We start from the raw sequence: 18,230 nt of genomic DNA, 5'->3' as shown, positions 1-18,230 counted from the left end.
AAATCCCTTAATGCTTTTAGTCCTAGTTGTTCTTCTGTTTGTCTTGCTGAGCTTCTGGAATGCAAGGTTTATCTTCGTGTTTTTAGTACCAGAAAATAATGGCAACTAATGATACTTCTCTTCGTGTTGTTGAAAGATCGAGTTAAAGGGCAGACAAAAGGTGAAATGACAGTTTCTTGCCATCAGACACAAAAGAAGGAAAATTAAGTTTCTTTCACTAAAATACATATTTGGTAATGAAAGAGCAAAAGCCGACAGTTGCTCAGTGTAAGAAAGAACAGTATGAATTTTGACTAGAGAGAATTTGAAGTGTTAAAACTAAACTTCCAGGTTCTGTACAGAAGGAAGCGTAGGTCCTGAAAGATGCCATGGCTCCTAGCAAATATGACTTTGTAAGGTTGCTTATTCATGATTTGAAAATTCAGTTGTGAACATAGATTCCTACATATATTTTAGAAACATTGCTCTGAAGAAGTTAACTGCTTTATGGTAGATATGAAAACTAATATTGTTAAGTTGAACATTTATGATTTTTTACAAGTTTATATAAACTAACTAGTTTTTTATGGTCGAGAACATCAGCTCCTTAATGGAAAAATTATATTGCACTATCTGTTGAAAGAATGCAAGTTGTCATCAGATTTTACTCTTAAGAACAGTGCACCTTGGACCTTTTTTTTCTGTATGATTAAATAATAGGTCAGGTGCTGAGTCCAGTGCCTTGCTCATAGTGAACAATCACTGAATAGAGTGTTAACAGAAATGGTTATGGTCCTATATATGAGTATTTCAAACTATCGTAAGTGAATCTGATGACTTGGAATGACAACAGTAAAAGAGTATTTAACAGAAGTAATGATGATGCTATGCTGCCTTGCATTAACAAATCTTATGCTACAGATCTGGCTTCCTGACGCCAGCACAGACTGTGTTAGTTGGATCCCACTCTTTGTGCTGCCTAATTTTTTTGTAGATGCAAGATGGTAATATTAATAATTTATTTTTAAAAGATGGATGTTTTCTCAGAGATTAAAGGAGCATAAAGTAGTAGTTTACCCTTTTATACATTGTAGATTTAAGTTCTAGATACAAAAATGGGTTTAAAATGCATCTAAATTTTGTTTCTGCAGGTGGGAGACATCGTTTCTGTTATTGACATGCCCCCCAAAGTGCTAAGCACTTGGTGGCGAGGCAAGCACGGATTCCAGGTAGGCGATGAAAACCTCTGTGTGGGGACGGTCCAAGGGCAGCTCTCTTCTTGCTTCAGAAGTGTTTCTGTTTATGAGATGTACTGGCAATGGGTGTTGTCACCGCAAACTTTATCTGCAGTGACAGAGAAATTTAGATGATAATGCCGTTAGACTTGGAATTCCTTTTTTGTTACTTTTACAGTTGTTGTCTCCTTCTGCTTCGTGTCGTCATGATGGTGTCAACCATGTGAAAGCAGAGTCTCAGACCTGATGGCCGTTGTTAGATGATCAGATCTATCAATCTACTTTGCTTTTTAAAATTTTATTTATTGATGTGAGGGAGGGAGGGATGGAGGGAGAAAGAAAGATTAATTTTCCATTTCTTGGCTCACTCCCCAAATGCCTGCCACTGCTGGTGCCAGCCAAAGCAGCAAGCCAGGAACACAATCCAAGTTTTCCATAGGGGTGGCAGGAGCCCAATTACTTGAGCCACTGCCACTGTCTTCCAGGGTGTGCTTTGGAGGAAAGCTGGAGTCAGGAGCTAGAGCTGGAAGCTGAACCCAGGGACTCCAGTGTGAGATGTAGGCACCTCAACCCTAGGCCACCTGCTCACTCCCTTGCTTCAATTTTGGTTTTAAATGATGGTTCACATATATTTTCTCTCTAGAATTATGGCAGTTGGTCAATATTTTTCTATACAAATGCATTATAGCTCAGTGTAAACTGTATATTAATTGTACAACAACAAAATCTAAAGTAGTTTCAGGTCTTTTTAACATATGTGTCAAAAAAAGACTGAATAGTGGCATCTTTTATATTGACTGAGCACTGATTTCTCTACAGTAGGTGGATTTTCTCTCATCTTGTAAAACTGTCTATGGAGGAGCCTCTGACAGTGCCTAAGAGTTGTCACCTTAGTGCAGAGCTTAAATTTTTCTGTGGTTTCCTTATGAAAGAATTTCTAAATGCATTATAAGTAAAATGCTTATACTTGTTAGGAATTTGTTTACTATTATATAAATATTTTGAGCTTTACAGAGGAAGGGACTTCAAAAAGTTCGAGTAAAATACAGATTATCTCTTAATTCCATTTCCCCACCAATTTTGTGAAACTACCTCATATTAAAAAAAAGATCAGTCACTAGCTTTTTTGTGAAATGTACTTTATTAAAAAATAATAATACAATCTGAAAGAGTATACCATGGTGGTTCATAGTGTAGGTTCTGATACCATGTTTCCTGGGCTTTAATCCCATATAATTTTGGGCAAATTATATATTAACTCTCTGTGTCTTAGTTTTCTATTTGTAAAAAGGAGATTGCAGTACTGTTCTTTTTCATGAATGTTGTGAAGATTAAATCTGTTAGGATGAAAATGTACAGTACTTAGACCAGGCCTGCTGTATATTTTTTCCTCAGTAAATGTTGATATTTAAACTTAAATAATTTTACTTTTTTATTTTATAAATTTGGTGTGTCACTTTCTCCATTATAAGAGCATGTATAGCAATTTAATTGTCAATGAAGACCAGAAAACTTGTATTCATATCACTCCCCAACTTCCCTTTTTATACAGTTGGGGTTCCACTTCATTTGTCCTCTAATTTCAGAGCTGCTATGAATAGTAGGTATTTATTTTAAATATTTTATTTATTTATTTGACAGGTAAAGTTTCAGACAATGAGAGGGAGAGACAGAGAGAGAGAGGTCCTCCATCCACTGGTCCACTCCCCATACAGCTGCAATGGCTGGAACTGGGCCAATCTGAAGCCAGGAGCCAGGAGCTTCCTCTGGGTCTTCAGAGGGGCCCAAGAACCTGGGCCATCCTCCTCTGCTCTCCCAGGCCATTTGCAGAGAGCCAGATCAGAAGAGGAGCAGCCAGGACTAGAAGTGGCACCCATATGGGATGCTGGTGCTGCAAGCAGAGGATTAACCTAATGTGCCACAGTGCTGGCCTCTAGGTGTTATTGATTAAATATGAAACAGAGTAGGAATGAGGTATAGACATTAGGGTTTCAAAGATGACCAAAAATTAAATTTGGCTTTAAAATGACAATGATGCTTTAGTTCTGCTTTTGAAATTGCTTCTAACCTTCTTCTTTTATGTATGCACTATATGTGTGTGTGTGTGTATAAATATGTATATGTATGATCTATCTATTATTTGAAAGGCAGAATGATAGGAAAAGGGAGGGTGGGAGATAATCCATCTGCTGGTTCCCTCCCCAGATGCCTGAAATGGCTGAGCCTGGTCTGGCTGAAACCAGGAACTGGAACTCTGCTGCTTCTGCTACATGGGTGCAGAGGCCCAGCACCTGGGCCATCTTCCACTGCTTTCCCAGGTGCACTAGGTGGAAGCTGGACCAGAAACGGAGCAGCCAGGACGCAAACGGACACTTTAATATGGGATGACAGCATTGCAGATGGCAGCTTAACTCACTGTGCCGCAACGCTGGCCCTGCTTCTAACGTTCTTAAATATAACCTTAGATAAGTCAGTTTCTTTCTTTGGACTGCAGTTTCTTTCCCGCCTCTTGGCCTCTCGTCCCCTCTCCTTCCCGTCTCAATCCATTTTTCTATGAACTATATTTTAAAAAATATTGATTGAAGGGCAGAGTGACAGAGACAGAGGAGGATCTTCATCTATTAATTTACTCCCTAAATGGCCACAACAGCCAGGTCTGGATCAGGCTGGAGCCATGAGTCAGGAATTCCAGCTCTGTCTCTCACATGGGTTGCTGGGGCCCAAACACCTGGGGGATCTCTGCTGCCTTCCTAGGTGCATTAGTTGGGGACTGGATTCAAAGTAGAGCAGCCAGGACTGGAACCAACACTTGGATATAGGATGTTAGCATCTTAAGCCAGCCTCTCCAGTTTCTTCTTAAAATGAGAATGTCCCACTTATAATCTCTATATTCCTATTCAACATTTTAATTCTATTCCTACTTTATTTATACACCCGATTTATTGCCTAAATGAACTACTACTTTTAAAAATTAGTATAAATTAATAAGTTAAAAGCTGGTTAAAAATGATTGTCCAAAGATATTACTTAAAATAAAAACAAATTTCCTTTTCCTTTTTTTTTAAAGATTTATTTATTTATTTGAAAGTCAGAGTTACATAGAGAGAGGAAGAGAGGCAGAGAGAAAGTCTTCCATTCACTGGGTCACTCTCCAACTGGCCGCAACAACGGGAGCTGCGCCAATCCAAAGCCAGGAGCCAGGAGCCAGGAGCTTCCTCTGGGTCTCCCATGCAGGTGCAGAGGCCCAAGGACTTGGGCCATCTTCTACTGCTTTCCCAGGCCATAGCAGATAGCTGGATTGGAAGTGGAGCAGCTGGGTCTTGAACCAGCAGTCATGTGGGATGCTGGCACTGAAGGCGGTAGCTTTACCCACTATGCCACATTTCCAGCCTCAATTTTATTTTTCAACTTTAAGGTTGATTTGTAATTGAAAATGAAAAATTATTTCTACAAGAATGCTATTTTTCAGTAGTCTGATTGGGCATAGAAAGGCAGTCTGTCTATATGGGTGGTGTGGGAGTGTGCCTTTGAGAAGAGGAGTGATGTGGGGGTGCCCATAGAACCAGGAACAAATTTTAAATGTCACTGTTAAAAAAAAAACAAACTTTTTTATATGAAGGAATCAAGTGCTTTAAGTAAAGCATCTGTCAGTTCACTGTTGCTTGCTCTTCCTGCACGCTAGTTCCTTTGTAAAGAGCACCAGAGGTTGTCTGCCGGGGAAGGTGGACGGAATGCTGGTGTTGCAGGTGGCAGCCCGGGGCCCGTTTCATTTCTGGTGGCACGCTCTCTCGTGTGCACTGGTTTAGGACACAGAAGACAGGCAGGTGTCAGTGACCTCCTCTGGGTTTATCTCATGAGTGGCGAGGTTCAGGACTCAGGAGGACACCAGGGGAGGCCTGGGAGGGATTCCTGGAGATGACCTTGAGTGAAGTCTTAAAGGTGTCTTCTGTGGCAGGTTGTCCACATGACCTGTTAGTGCTCCTGTCAGTGGAACCAGGCAGCCTCGCCAGTCCGGGAACAGTGTTTGCCTCTTGACTGGGTCTGGTCGCACACGGGCTCTGCAGACAGGGCTTTGTCAACACACCCCGAAGGAGGAATGCAGAGGTGGCAGCCCGTCTTCCCTGGCAGTACAGAGGAGACCTGGGGCTTGCTTCGGTGAAGGGGCGCCAGACTGTGGTCTTCCTGCGGAACAAGAGGATTTCATGGCGAGCGCTGTCAGGAGAGGGTGAAGGGGAGAATGGATGCGGGCTGCTGCCCGGGCTGGAAGCAGAGTCTGTGGAGCCCTCACTTGCCCAGAACTGCTGGGAAGCTTTGTGGAGTGCGTGTGGTAGCCAGCGCCACGGGAGCCCTGCTCAGCTTGACATGCTTATGAGATGCACGTGGACTGTGTTTTCTTTCTTGCTCAGGGTCCCAGGTGTGTTGCTGACTCCTTTTGGCAAGCTGTCAGGACACAGCAGGGTATAGGCTTCAGCGTGGAGACTCTTTGTTGCTGTGAACTGGTACCATGCAATTGTTGTGTTGTGACTTTAATTTATTATTATTTTTTAAAAGCCATGGTTTTTACTACAGTTTTAGGTGGAAAGAATAGTTGAGCAGAGAGTTCACAGTTTCATATCATACAGCTATGTGAAACATAGACAATTTTCCCTCTTCCTGACATCTTGCTTTGTCATAGAGGCTGCAGAAATGCTGTTTGCTGAGTCTGCCTGGAGCACACAGCAAGCACTGTGGCTAGAAGAGCAGTGTGAGGAACACCTTGGCCTGAATCCCATAGACAGAAATACGGTCGCAAATTCTACCTCATGGCCATTGAAACAGGTTTTGGCCTTTTTGTTCTGATTAATGAATCAGTATTGATATACTGTTATTAATATAGTCTGCTATTTAGATTGGGGTTTACTATTGGTATTATACATTCTGTGGGTGTTGACAAATGCATCATGACATGTAGGACCCATATTAATAAAATAATTTTCAGCACCCTAAAAAATCACCTATGCTTTACCAATTCATTTTCTCCTCCCCTGGCCCCTGACAACCACTGACCTACTACTGTCTCCATACTTTTGCCTTTTCCAAAACATCATGTAGTTGGAATCAAAAGCATGTAGCCTTTTTCATTGGCTTCTTTTTTTTTTTTTTTTTTTTTTTTTTCCCGCATTGGCTTATTTTACGTAGTAAGATACATTCAAGATTCTGTGATGTGTTCTCAAGGCTCCATAGCTCCTTTTTAAAAAAGTCATTATCTAATATTCAGGATGGATGCACCATGGTTTATTTGTCCATTCACCTTCTGGAGGAAATCCCAATTGCTTCCATGTTTTTTGGCCTCTAGAGTAAAACCTCACATGTAGAGCCTCTGTAAACGCCCAGATGCAGGTTTTCGTGTGGACATGAGTTTGCAGCTCCTTTGGGTAAATATGAAGGAGCATGCTACCTGAATCATACTGTCAAGAGTATGTCTTCCAGGAGGCTATGGCATTTCCTTGTCAGCATTTAATAATTTGATAATTGACAGTTTTTTTTTTTAAAAAAATTAGCCAGTCTAGTAGATTTTTAGTGGCATTGCGTTTTTGTCTCAATGTATAAATGACATTGGTCCAAGGAATAGCATTTACTGAATACACTTAGAATGCTCTACTACCTCCATCAGTTCCTGTTACTAATAATTCTCTCTACCGCTCTTTGTCATTGATTCTTATATTTAGTGTCTATAAAGAATAACCAGTGAAGTGTGCTAGAAATAATCAGTCCTAGGGCTTAAGCTCCCAAATTCCAATTCAGTGCGTGTGGGGAGATGTGAAACTGACTGTGTTGTTTTGTGTGTGTGCTGTTGGTAAACTCTGCTAGTCAGCTAGTGTTGGTGATGACTAGCCTTTGCCAAGTTTTAGTCAATGTTTTGTGCTAATCCTGCCCACACTGCTGCCATGGGAACAGAACCAGTTCACCCCTGTGTTTAAATTCTACAGTGACGGTCTTTCTTTTCTAAAACTTCTGGGAGTAGGAAGTGTGAAGCTATATTAGCTACTGTTGAAGTCTGTATTTTTTGTCTGTCTTAGACATTGAATCTTTCGTTTTCTGAGGTATTTCATCATAATGGGGACCTCAGAAAAAGCAAACGAATGAAAAAAAAAAAACAATTCTTTTTGTCTTCATTTTGAAACTAAGCAGTCTCACTTGTCAAATTTGTCTTCCTGTCTGTAGACTGTTTTTGGAAATGTGAGGTGAGGCCTCCTAGTGCCGTTTTTCCTAAGGTAAAAGGTACAGCACCATATGACCTGCTAATATCTCTGAGATTATTTGTATGGTGCAGTGTTTCTTAGAGTTTTATCTGGGGGTTGGTACAACATGGTGTCCTGAGAAACTTGTTAAAACTGGATGTCATTAGAAGCTCAGGGGATGGAGCAGGAGTTTGCATTTTACTGTTCTTCATGATTACCATGCATAGGTAAAGGACCAGTTAAACATAGTTTATTAAGTGTTCCTACTCCTTCTCCCTGAAAATACTCCTTAAAACACATTTAGAATATAGTTAATCTAATGGATAAAATCGCCTTTAGAGGAAGTACCTGGCTCCTGGCTTTGGCTCGGTGCAGCACTGGCCGCAGCGGCCACTGAGGGGTGAACCAACGGAAGGAAGACCTTTCTCTCTGTCTCTCTCTCTCACTGTCTAATTCTACCTGTCAAATAAAATAAAAATCTCCTTTAGAGATTGACAGGATTTTGTTCAACTCATATTCTCTTAGCTCTTCACAGGATGATCAACAAGATCCACTATTTTTAGAGTTAACTGGGAATGTTTTTTGTGCATAAATATTAGAGAAGTGATTTTGAGACAATAAAACCTCCCTAATCTCAAGAGTTTAATGTGGTTCTGTATAACTTACTTTCAGAAAAGTCATCTTTGTTTTAAAGGGCTGATATTGGCCGGCACCGCGGCTCACTAGGCTAATCCTCCGCCTGCGGCGCCGGCACCCCGGTTTCTAGTCCCGGTCAGGGCACCAGTTCTGTCCCGGTTGCTCCTCTTCCAGTCCAACTCTCTGCTGTGGCCAGGGAAGGCAGTGGAGGATGGCCCAAGTGCTTGGACCCTGCACCCACATGGGAGACCAGGAGAAAGCACCTGGCTCCTGGCTTTGGATCGGTGCAGCACGCCAGCCGTAGCGGCCACTTGGGGGGTGAACCAACGGAAAAAGGAAGACCTTTCCCTCTGTCTCTCTCTCTCTCACTGTCTAACTCTGCCTGTCAAAAAAAAGGGGGGGGGGGGCTGATATTTAGAAACCTTCTCCCTTATAATTTCAGGCAATTTACCTACCCATTTACATAAATATTGTCACCTTCTTCTAATATCCAGGAAGCCAAAGCTGTACTTTTTCATACCACAAAATCTTTCTCTGCAGTTAAACAATGGGAAATAATGGACTGTAAATTTTCATTTGTAATGTTACACAATTTCAAGAGAAGAGGGAGTATGGGGTTCTACAAATAATAGTTGCTGATACTTCCTGTGTGTTCTTAGGTGTGCATTTGCCTTTAATTCAGGCAGCTTTCTAAAGGTACGGTTTTTACTCATTTTACAGATGAGGAAACTAAGGCTAATGGGCTAAACAAGCAGCTCATTGTTACCCTGTTGCTGAATGTAGAGCTTAGGGAAACCTAGGCACTCTGGGAGAAGAACAGACCATAGCAGAGATCTACGAATAGTAGTGGCTTCTACTTGTCTACTTACATGAATCTTGGATTTCTGTAGTAGAAAAGATGATAGTGGATCATCTGGTTTTAAACTATCTTTTAAAAATTATACAAATACAAAGATGAATGAATTTAGGTAAATTGTTCTGCTTTGCAGACAGTAAATACATGGTATAGCCAGGAACAGAACACAATTTTGTAGTTTTTTTCTCTTTGGATCACAGAAACATGTGAATTTTCTTAACTTATTTTCTTTATTTTTTGGTGTCATTTTAGTTTCATAAACAGATGTTATTTGATAATTTGCTGTCTGTCTTCTCGTAGGTTATGATACCAGATATGTCCTTTCAAGTGATACTTAAACATTTAGTTTCATGGAAATAATTTACAAAATGATTTAGGGAAATCATTCTTCATATTCTAAAGCCTTATACCCTTTCTTTATGACAATTAAATATGGAATTTTAAAAAGATATATTTATTTGAGAGAGAGGAGGAGAGGGAGGGAGAGGCAGGTCTTCCATCTGCTGGTTGATTCCCCAGATGGCTGCAATGGCTGGGGCTGGGCTAAGCCTAAGTCAGGAAGCTGAAACTCCATATGGGTCTTTCACATTGCTAGCAGGGTCCTAAGTCCTCAAGCCATTATCCTCTGCTTTCTCAGGTGCATTCGCAGGGTACTGGATTAGAAGTAGAGAAGCTGGGGCTTGAACTGGCCTTCATATGGGATGCTGGTGTCACAGCCAGCGGCTTAACCCTCTGTACCACAATGCTGGCCCCTAACTACTGTATTTTAACTTCAGTAGTATAATAGAAGTATTTTTTTAAAAAAAGATTTATTTATTTATTTGAAAGTCAGAGTTACACACAGAGAGAAGGAGAGGCAAAGAGAAAGAGGTCTTGTATCCACTGGTTCGCACCGCAATTGGTGGCAACAGCTGGAGCTGGGCCAATCTGAAGCCAGGAGCCAGGAGCTTCTTCCTGGTCTCCTATGTGGGTGCAGGGGCCCAAGGGCTTGGGCCGCCTTCTACTGCTTTCCCAGGCCATAGCAGAGAGCTGGATCGGAAGTGGAGCAGCTGGGACTCGAACTAGTACCCATATGGGATGTCAGCACTGACGGCTATGGCTTTACCTGCTATGCCACAGCACTGGCCCCTAGAAGTATGTTTTGTTACACTGACCTACCTAAAGTTTCACCAGCTATAAATTAAATATTAGAATAGGAAGTTTGAAAAAGTCATTAATAAGCATATACTTATTGAAATTCCTTTTTAGAATTTGGTTGGTTGGCACACAGAGACTATAATTGGGATTAGACCCCATTGTTAGCCAGTAGTTCCATTCCATTCTTGCTGTTACCAAAGTTTCACACTTAGTAGTTTCCTCTCTAATGTTCCCTGTGAGTTGCACCAGAATATTTTTTAGTAACTCATTGTGTAAGCTAAACTTGATTTTCTTTTTATTTTGAGTATCCTCAGGTAGAAGCTCAGAAGAACCAGATTGCAATCTGTTCCCTATAAGTCACCTGTTACTCTATGAGAGTTATAGGGTGAGCCACGTTCTTGCCTTGCTGTGGGAAGTCAGTTCCCAAGAGCTACTCAAGGTGGACAGGCACAGAAGCAAGTGTCAGCAGAGAGAAGAGTGTGAGCTGGAGCCCCTTGTGAAATCTCTGTGAATTTCATAAGACAGGGGTTTTATTGAAAAAAAAAAAAAAGATTAGTTATTTGAAAGGCAGATAAAGAGGGATAGACAGAGACAGACAGATCTGGCTCACTCCCAAAACTTGCCAGAACTGGAGTTTTGCCAGGTCAAAGCTGGGGGCTATGAACCAGTCTTCCAAGTGGATGGTAGAGATCAGACTACTTGAGCCATCACCGCTGCCTCCTGTTGTGTTCGTTAGCAGGAAGCTGAAATTGGAGGTGGAACCTGGGCACTCTGGTTTGGGGTGCAGATATTCAAGGGGCATTTTCACCACTATACCAAACACCTTCTCCAGGACAGTATTAAACACAACCATTAATTATAAGATTGAAATATGTAAATTTATACTTAAATGAATTATGTTAAAATCAAAGGTAATAAACCTTTCTTGTGATTATTTTACTACATTTTTATATTATCTGTGCTCTCAAGGTTCTTTCCATATAGTGTATCTGTATGGTATAAATACTTCTTAGCAGAATGCTACTCAGCATCTTTTTGCAATTCTGTGTTCAGTGGTGTCAGTGTTGGTACCTTGAAACCAGCCATGGTGGTAGCGTTTATACCACGAACACTGCGGAGTACTTCAAGCAAGGCCTTTTCCACATGGAAAAGCACATAGCAATTTTGGCTTCTCCTCGCTTTTTTTCAAAGGCTTGAGGGAAAAACTACCAAAGCATGGCTCCTCTCCTGTTCCACTAAGCCCATCCTAACCTGCTCCAGCCTTTTCTCTACATTGTTCTTTTCATTAAATTACTGTATTCTTACTACCCACTTCTCTACTACCATGTCCTAGATGCTGGTCTCTTCTTGCTCTTCCATATTTTTCCTGGAGTTGAATCTAATCTTGACCCCTGTGTGTTCTTAGTTCCCGTCTCCCTTTCAAGCCATATAACGTAAAAGTTTTAGCAATTGTCACTGCTGCAGAAAAAAATAAAATGAAACAGAGTGACACAGTTAATAGATTATTTTGCCAAAATTCTTAATTTTACCATTGCCATTTTGTTAAAATTGTTTTAGTCTGGTGAAATACTAGGTTGAATATTTATCAGAAAAATTTAAATGTTCTTTAACCATTTTTAGAATCAGTTACATTCTTGTACATCTTCAGCAGAACATGGGTTTTTTTTTCATGATGCAGACTTGCTGATAAGAATATAGAACTTGTTTACATTTCACAGGTTTAATATGTATTTATTTGAGAGGCACAGAAGAGAGACAGACAGGCAGATAACTTCTATCTGTTGGCTCACCCCTCCTATGCCCACAATGACTAGAGCAAGGCCATGTTGAAGCCAGGAGCTGAAAACTAAATTCAGGTCTTCAACATGAGTGGCTGGGATCCAACTGCTTGAACTGTCTTCTGTTATCTCATAGGGGTATATATTTGCCAGAAGCTGGAATTGGGAGCTGAGCCAGAACTCAATCCTAGGTATTCCACTGTGGACAGCTTAAACAATTTCTAGACAAAATATTTTCCCTGTACTGACTCTTTTAAGTAAAAGACCCCTTGACTGTTAAGAATTCTTTTGACTTCAAGAAAGTGAACAAAAAGGGTACCTGATTGTTGGTGTTGAGTTAGTAGTTAAATGATGCTGGGCAAAAATATTTAAGACTCTCCTGACCTTCCATTTAAGATCAAATGATGGCTACTACAGATTCAGTCAAGGCACTTGAACTTGCAGCTGAAAGCGGGAGACACAATGCTAGCAGCAGAGCGGTGTTTATATTTGCCTTGGCTTCACCTGAGGGGAAGGGGTCTGGGAAACTGGCTATTTGGTTTGACTAGTATTTAATAATATTGCATGTTACAATAAAATGATTAAAATTAGGTGTTAGGTGAGCCTACTACAGATGTCTACATATTATACAACAGCAGTTCCCATGTATACCTAAATTTAATGCATTGAGATGAAATTAAGAGACTATGTAACTAACATATATAGTGTGGCTCCCTGAAAGCTCATTAGGTTTTGTTCTTTGTAAAGAAGGGGTGGAAAACTAGTTTTTAGTTGATGAGAGCTAATTTGAGTAGAATCTAGGCTGAATGCTTCCATGCAAACTCTTGTAGTATAGGTCGTGTTACCCCTAACATTGCAAATTAGGAAATGGAGATTAGACGAGATATTAAGCAGTTTGCTGTAGTTACGGAGCCTAGTAAATGAGTAAGTGAGCCAAGTTTAGAACCTGTTTTTTCCTCTGACAATTTGCAGATGTTTGTATATTGAAATGAATTATTTTATGGAAAGAATTATATTTGAGAGGGAGGAGATTTGAGTGTTACATGTCATACATGTTATGTTTCATATATGTCATGTGATGAAGGGGTGAGAGCCCTCTAGGTTTTCTGGTAGCCAACATACTGGGATAATACCACATAACATTTTATGAGCACTTACGATATACATTTTACTTAGGCTGTCCATGTAATTCTCATAGCAGCTGTGTGATATAGGTGAAGAATGTGAAACGCCGAGGGTGTGTTGCACACCTGATCTAGTGAGTGACAGACTCGGGATTGAACCCAAATGCCTTGTTCCTGAGGCTGCTGTGTTAGCTGGTGCCCCGCATACTCTCTATGACCACCAACTTTTGTAAGAGAGGATGAGAAGGATTCTTCAAGTCAATTTTTACCTGGTTCCAGCAATCTTGGAAGAATTTCCATTTGTTTAGTGAAATTGGATGTTGGGTAGAATTTGTTTATGGAATTTTACCCATAAAACAAATACTTAAACCACATTTTGGAAGAAAATACATACTGGCTTTTAAGAATACCAAATTCAGATCTTTCTAACCAAGCTGGTAATTTGTTAATGTCTTTTCAGCTCAAAATAACTGGTTATGTCTTCATAGTTTTAAGAACTATCATAGAATATTGATCCAGAATTTGAAATAAGAATACAGCAAATGAGTTTATGAAAGCAGTTCCACACAGATGGAAATTTTACAGCTCCCAACTTCATGATGAGTCATACTCTTGGAAGACTGTTCCGCTCTTCCCCGAGCCTGTCAGCACAGGGCTACACAGAGTGATGGAGTTTGCATGTTTCAGTTCTAACATCTGCTGTGTGGCAGCCCATTCATATTCCTATCTCAGGAAACATCTATAAATATTGGTAAAGATTTCCTTTTTACTTTTGTTTCCAGAATGTTTATCTCTGTATGATTTCCACTCTGTGTACGTATACAGTCTCTCTCGGTGATCTGAGCTCAGTGTGTTTCTAAATACCACTTGTCACAGTTCTTTCACAAGGTCAGTGAGGTGTTGTCTTCAACACCAGAGTCTCTCCACTGCTGAGGCAGGCTGTTTTCTTCCCCTTTCTTTCCCTGGCTCTCTAACAGCAGTGAATAGCTGAATTTTGAATGATTGATTGTCTTAGAAATTTATACTAGTCGTTATTTTTTTAATGAAACCTGTGAGAGAAGGAAGAAAAAATTCACACAAACATTTCAAGTTGAGGTTTTAAAAAATCATAAAGGGGGCAGGGTGCCCTGGCATAGTGGGTAAAGCTGTCCACCTGTGGCGCCAACATCCTGTATGGGTGCTGAGTAGAGTCCCAGCTGCTCCGCTTCCAATCCAGCTCCCTGCTAATGGCCTGGCAAAGCAGTGGAGGATGGCCCGAGTGCTTGGGCCCCTGCACCTGCATCGGAGAACCGGAAGAAGCTCCTGGCTACTGACTTTGGATGGGCGCAGCTCCGAGCATTATGGTCATTTGGGGAGTGAACCAGTAGATGGAAGACCTCTCTCTCTCTCTCTCTCTCTGCCCCTCTTAATGTAACTCTGCCCTTCAAATAAATACATAAATATTTAAAAAATCATAAAGAAGACAATAAATATAGTAAATTGGTGACAGTTGATGGAGGTTTCAGCAAAGTGATTTATTAAGTGATAAAAATATTACCTATTGATTGCATAGATTGTAGTCAGCCTAACTATTTTATCTGCTGTTAAAAGAAGTTTGGAAAATTTAAAACTAAAACAAGCTGACAGCTATTTGGACGGAGTACTCGCATAACTCTATATACTCATAGCAACAGATTGTTTTATTATTTGTTTGTGTAATTGGCATCATCTGTTATTTAGAGTCTTGGAATAAGACAATCATTTGGGAGGGACTGTGGAGTACATTACTGGAATTGAATTGGCAGTGTTCACATACTGGTTCGTCTGCTGGTTTAGAATCCTCTCTCTGTGCTTTTCTTTAGGTGGGACTCTTCCCTGGACACTGTGTTGAGTTAATTAACCAGAAAGTTCCCCAGTCAGTGACCAACTCAGTGCCAAAACCAGGTGAGTACACTTTTTTTATTAGTGTGGTTACTTTACCAACTGCTCCAAGATCTCCCTTCAAGTAGGTAACTTGTTGTTATTATTCCTTGCATTTATTGACATAAAATGAGCATTGTTAATTTTATATCATTTTAATTTTAAAATGTATTCTTATGTCTGTGTTGTTCATTTCACGAGGGTTTACATGCATTTGTAGTTTTAGAAAAATTTTAAAACTGTGCTCTACAATAAGCTTTGTTGTTTGCTTTCCTAATTACTCAGTAGGAATGTAGCTTATTGATGAATAAATGATTAAAAATATAATAGGTCTAGAGAACTAACATAGTGATGGTATGATTAATTAGAAATTAATAGATGAAGGGAATATATATTTTATCAGTGCCTGTGAACATCCAAACTGTCTTAAGCAGCATTTCACATGCGTACATATAGTACATAGTATTGCATATTTTACAAATAAGTAAAGCAGTTTTAGAGGGGATAAAACTAAAGAAAATTGGAATTTCTATACTTATTGGAGGTAATTTAATCTGGTTAGTTAGGAGTCCATAGAATACCTACTTTGGAACTTTTTGATCTGATACAAATTTTTAAAGAATAAAATGAAAGCAAAGATTAAGAGGAAGGAATGAAATTTACATTTTCTAGTTATGTTTCTTATGCCCTTTGCCTCCTACCAATAAAAGAAAAATATTTTCTGGGCCTCAGGATTTATTTGAGCTATTTCTTCAAAGTATCTTCTATGTTTAGGAATTGTTTGTAAGAGTTATGAAGGAAAAAGTTTATTCTTTCATTATTTAGTGTATTTGTACATCTACTCCCAAAGCACACATCAAACAGTCTTTGCATATAGTATTTATGTAAAGGTGAAAGGTAGTAACCCCTTTTAAAGCTTATTTCTTCGTTGCCATTAGGGGAGCATTGCTGTAGTTGTTGTCATAGGAATTTGTTTACTTTAGACAAACTAACTTTATTGCTTAGTAGAGAAAATACTTCAAAACAATGTTCTCTGCTGTTCCACTTCAGCTGGGCTTCTCAGTGTTTTTCCAGGCAGTTTTATCCTTCTTTAGGTAAACTTTTCAAAAAAACTTCCTTAGTAGGTACTTGCTCAGTAAATGTTCATTAGTGATTGTTACGATTCTAGTGTTCATGTGGTTGCAGATTGAGCAGTCCCTGTTAGCCTGGTGTCCAATGGTTGTGGAGGTTGGCAATAGCAGGGCATGTGCAGAGGACTGATCACAGGGCGAGCCGGGAGCAGAGAGCGGAAGGGAGCACACTCAGCTTTTACAACCAACCCTTCTGAGGGCAGTGACCTAAGGACCTCTCACAGGGCACACCCCCCAGATACCAGGATTGGTCCAAGCCTCCACTTTTAATCCACCGATTAACATAGTAAGTTATCTACTGACCATTCACATAAGACTTTGGACTTGAAATGTTTGCATGACTTCGGGGAACCTTGCAGTGAAGATGGCCACGTCCCGCAGCGTCATGTGTAGGTTCAGTTCCCAGCTCCGGCTCCAGCTCCAGCTCCCCAGCGAGGCAGCCTCTGGGAGGCAGAGGTGATGACTCAGGAACTGGGCTCCTGCCACCCTTGTGGGAGAGTGCCTGCCTCCTGGCTTGCCTTTGACACATGAGCTTCTTTCTGAACTCTGATTTGTATGTCCTATGCCGGTACTACCCCTTCTTGACGGCTGTTGCTTTGTAGTAAGTTTTGTAGTTAGGATGTGTGTTTATTCCTACTTTAAAGTTCTTTAATGGTTGATTTGGCTTTTGTGGGTCTTTTATTGTTCCTTAGGAATTTTAGAAACAATTTGTCAGTTTCTACAAAAAAGCCAGTTGGGGTTCTGGTAGGGATTATATTGAATCTGTAGCTCAATTTGGGAAGCATTATCTCAACAGTATTAAGCTTTCCAATCCTTGAGCATGGGATCTTTTCCCATTTATTTAGATATTCTTTAATTTTCTTTTCTTGTTTCACAGTTTTCATAGTATAACTTTTGTGTATATTTTGTTAGATTTATCTTTAAGTATTCAGTTTTTTGATGTTATTATAGATGTTATTTTCTTCATTTCATTTTCTTCATTCCAAGAGTGTAGAAATACAATTTTTGTGTGTTGATCTTGTATCCTGAAACTCTGCTAAACTGTTTATTAGTTCTAGTCGATTTTAGTGGATTCCTAGGGATTTTCTATATATAAGATCATGTCATCTACAAATAGAGATCCTTTTAATTCTTCCTTTCCTGTGTTGATACCTTTTGCTCTTTTTCCTTACCCAGTTTTGCCCAGGTGCAAACACCTAATAAATTAATGAACAGAAGTCTCAAGAGCAGGCATCCTTGCCTTGATCCTGAACCTAGTGGAAAACATGCAGTCTCTCACCACTGATTACGATGTTGGCAGTGGGGTTCATAGATGCTCTTTATCAGGTTCAGGAAGTGCCTTTCTATCTCTGTCATTTGTTGACTGTTGTCATGAAAAGAGTATTAGATTTCTTTCAAAGGCTTTATTTCTTTACTGAAATAATTGAGTTGTTTTTATAGTCACTATTTTGAAGTTACTAAAATTTGGCATTAAAAATGTATTGTGATTTTTTGTGCATTATTTTTACCCATTCTTCTGTTGTGGAAACTTGCCTTTTATTAATCATTAAAACATCCTTGAAAATTTTGACTCAGAGGTGTACTGCGAGCTGAGTTTTTAAAAATTAGCTTAATATTGGCATTAAAATAAACTATATCAATCAAATATTTTCTCATGTTTTGAATGGGAAAGTGATGCTTCCTTTGGTGATAAGGTTGATCACTTACTGGTAACTCTGGAAAACAGTTTGTATTCCTTGACCTGTGTGGCATTATTAATTCTTAGTTACTAATGACATATAAAAAACAAGCATACTTTCAAAAGCTAATATTTTATCGTTTATGGGTAGCATCACAGAGTTGGAATAGGGAAATGTGCATTCTTGATACATTTTAAAAAGGATGATATGAATTCTGTCATACTTGGACTTGTTTCACACTTTAAAACTGTCTTTGCCTACAGTATAAACAACTTGAGTGTTCTATTTATTTTTAACATTGCCATCTGTCAGTGTTAGATGCCAAATCTAAAAGATGCAGCTATAGTTTGAAGCAAAATTTAAAGTTCTCTATATCATTATACAACAAGGGTAATAGGAAAATTTTTTCTTTTGAAACTGTTCTTTATATTCTCAATATGTTCAATTATTTGTGTATACAAAAATAAGTGAGTCACCATGTCCTGACCAAGTTAGCAAATATCCACGGAGCCTTAAGGAAAAGACAATGAGAGTTGGAGAAGAGAAGAGGAAGACA

At 39.6% G+C, this 18,230-nt stretch overlaps 1 protein-coding gene across 6 annotated transcripts in view; it reads left to right on the top strand.

Moving 5' to 3' along the window:
• The window catches only part of ARHGAP32 (Rho GTPase activating protein 32), a 307,368-nt gene that overhangs the window by 217,220 nt on the left and 71,918 nt on the right, over positions 1-18,230 (top strand). For all 6 annotated transcript variants that reach the window (XM_062197343.1, XM_062197342.1, XM_062197341.1 and 3 more), the window contains 2 exons: positions 1,131-1,208; positions 14,808-14,889. In XM_062197343.1, the coding sequence (XP_062053327.1) occupies positions 1,131-1,208; positions 14,808-14,889 (160 nt within the window). The remainder of the gene's footprint in view (positions 1-1,130; positions 1,209-14,807; positions 14,890-18,230) is intronic.

The sequence above is a fragment of the Lepus europaeus genome, chromosome 7, assembly GCF_033115175.1.
Source record: "Lepus europaeus isolate LE1 chromosome 7, mLepTim1.pri, whole genome shotgun sequence".
In the NCBI taxonomy this organism is placed as follows: domain Eukaryota; kingdom Metazoa; phylum Chordata; class Mammalia; order Lagomorpha; family Leporidae; genus Lepus; species Lepus europaeus.
The sequence above is the reverse complement of the archived record's forward strand: the minus strand, read 5'-3'. Positions and strand labels throughout refer to the sequence as shown.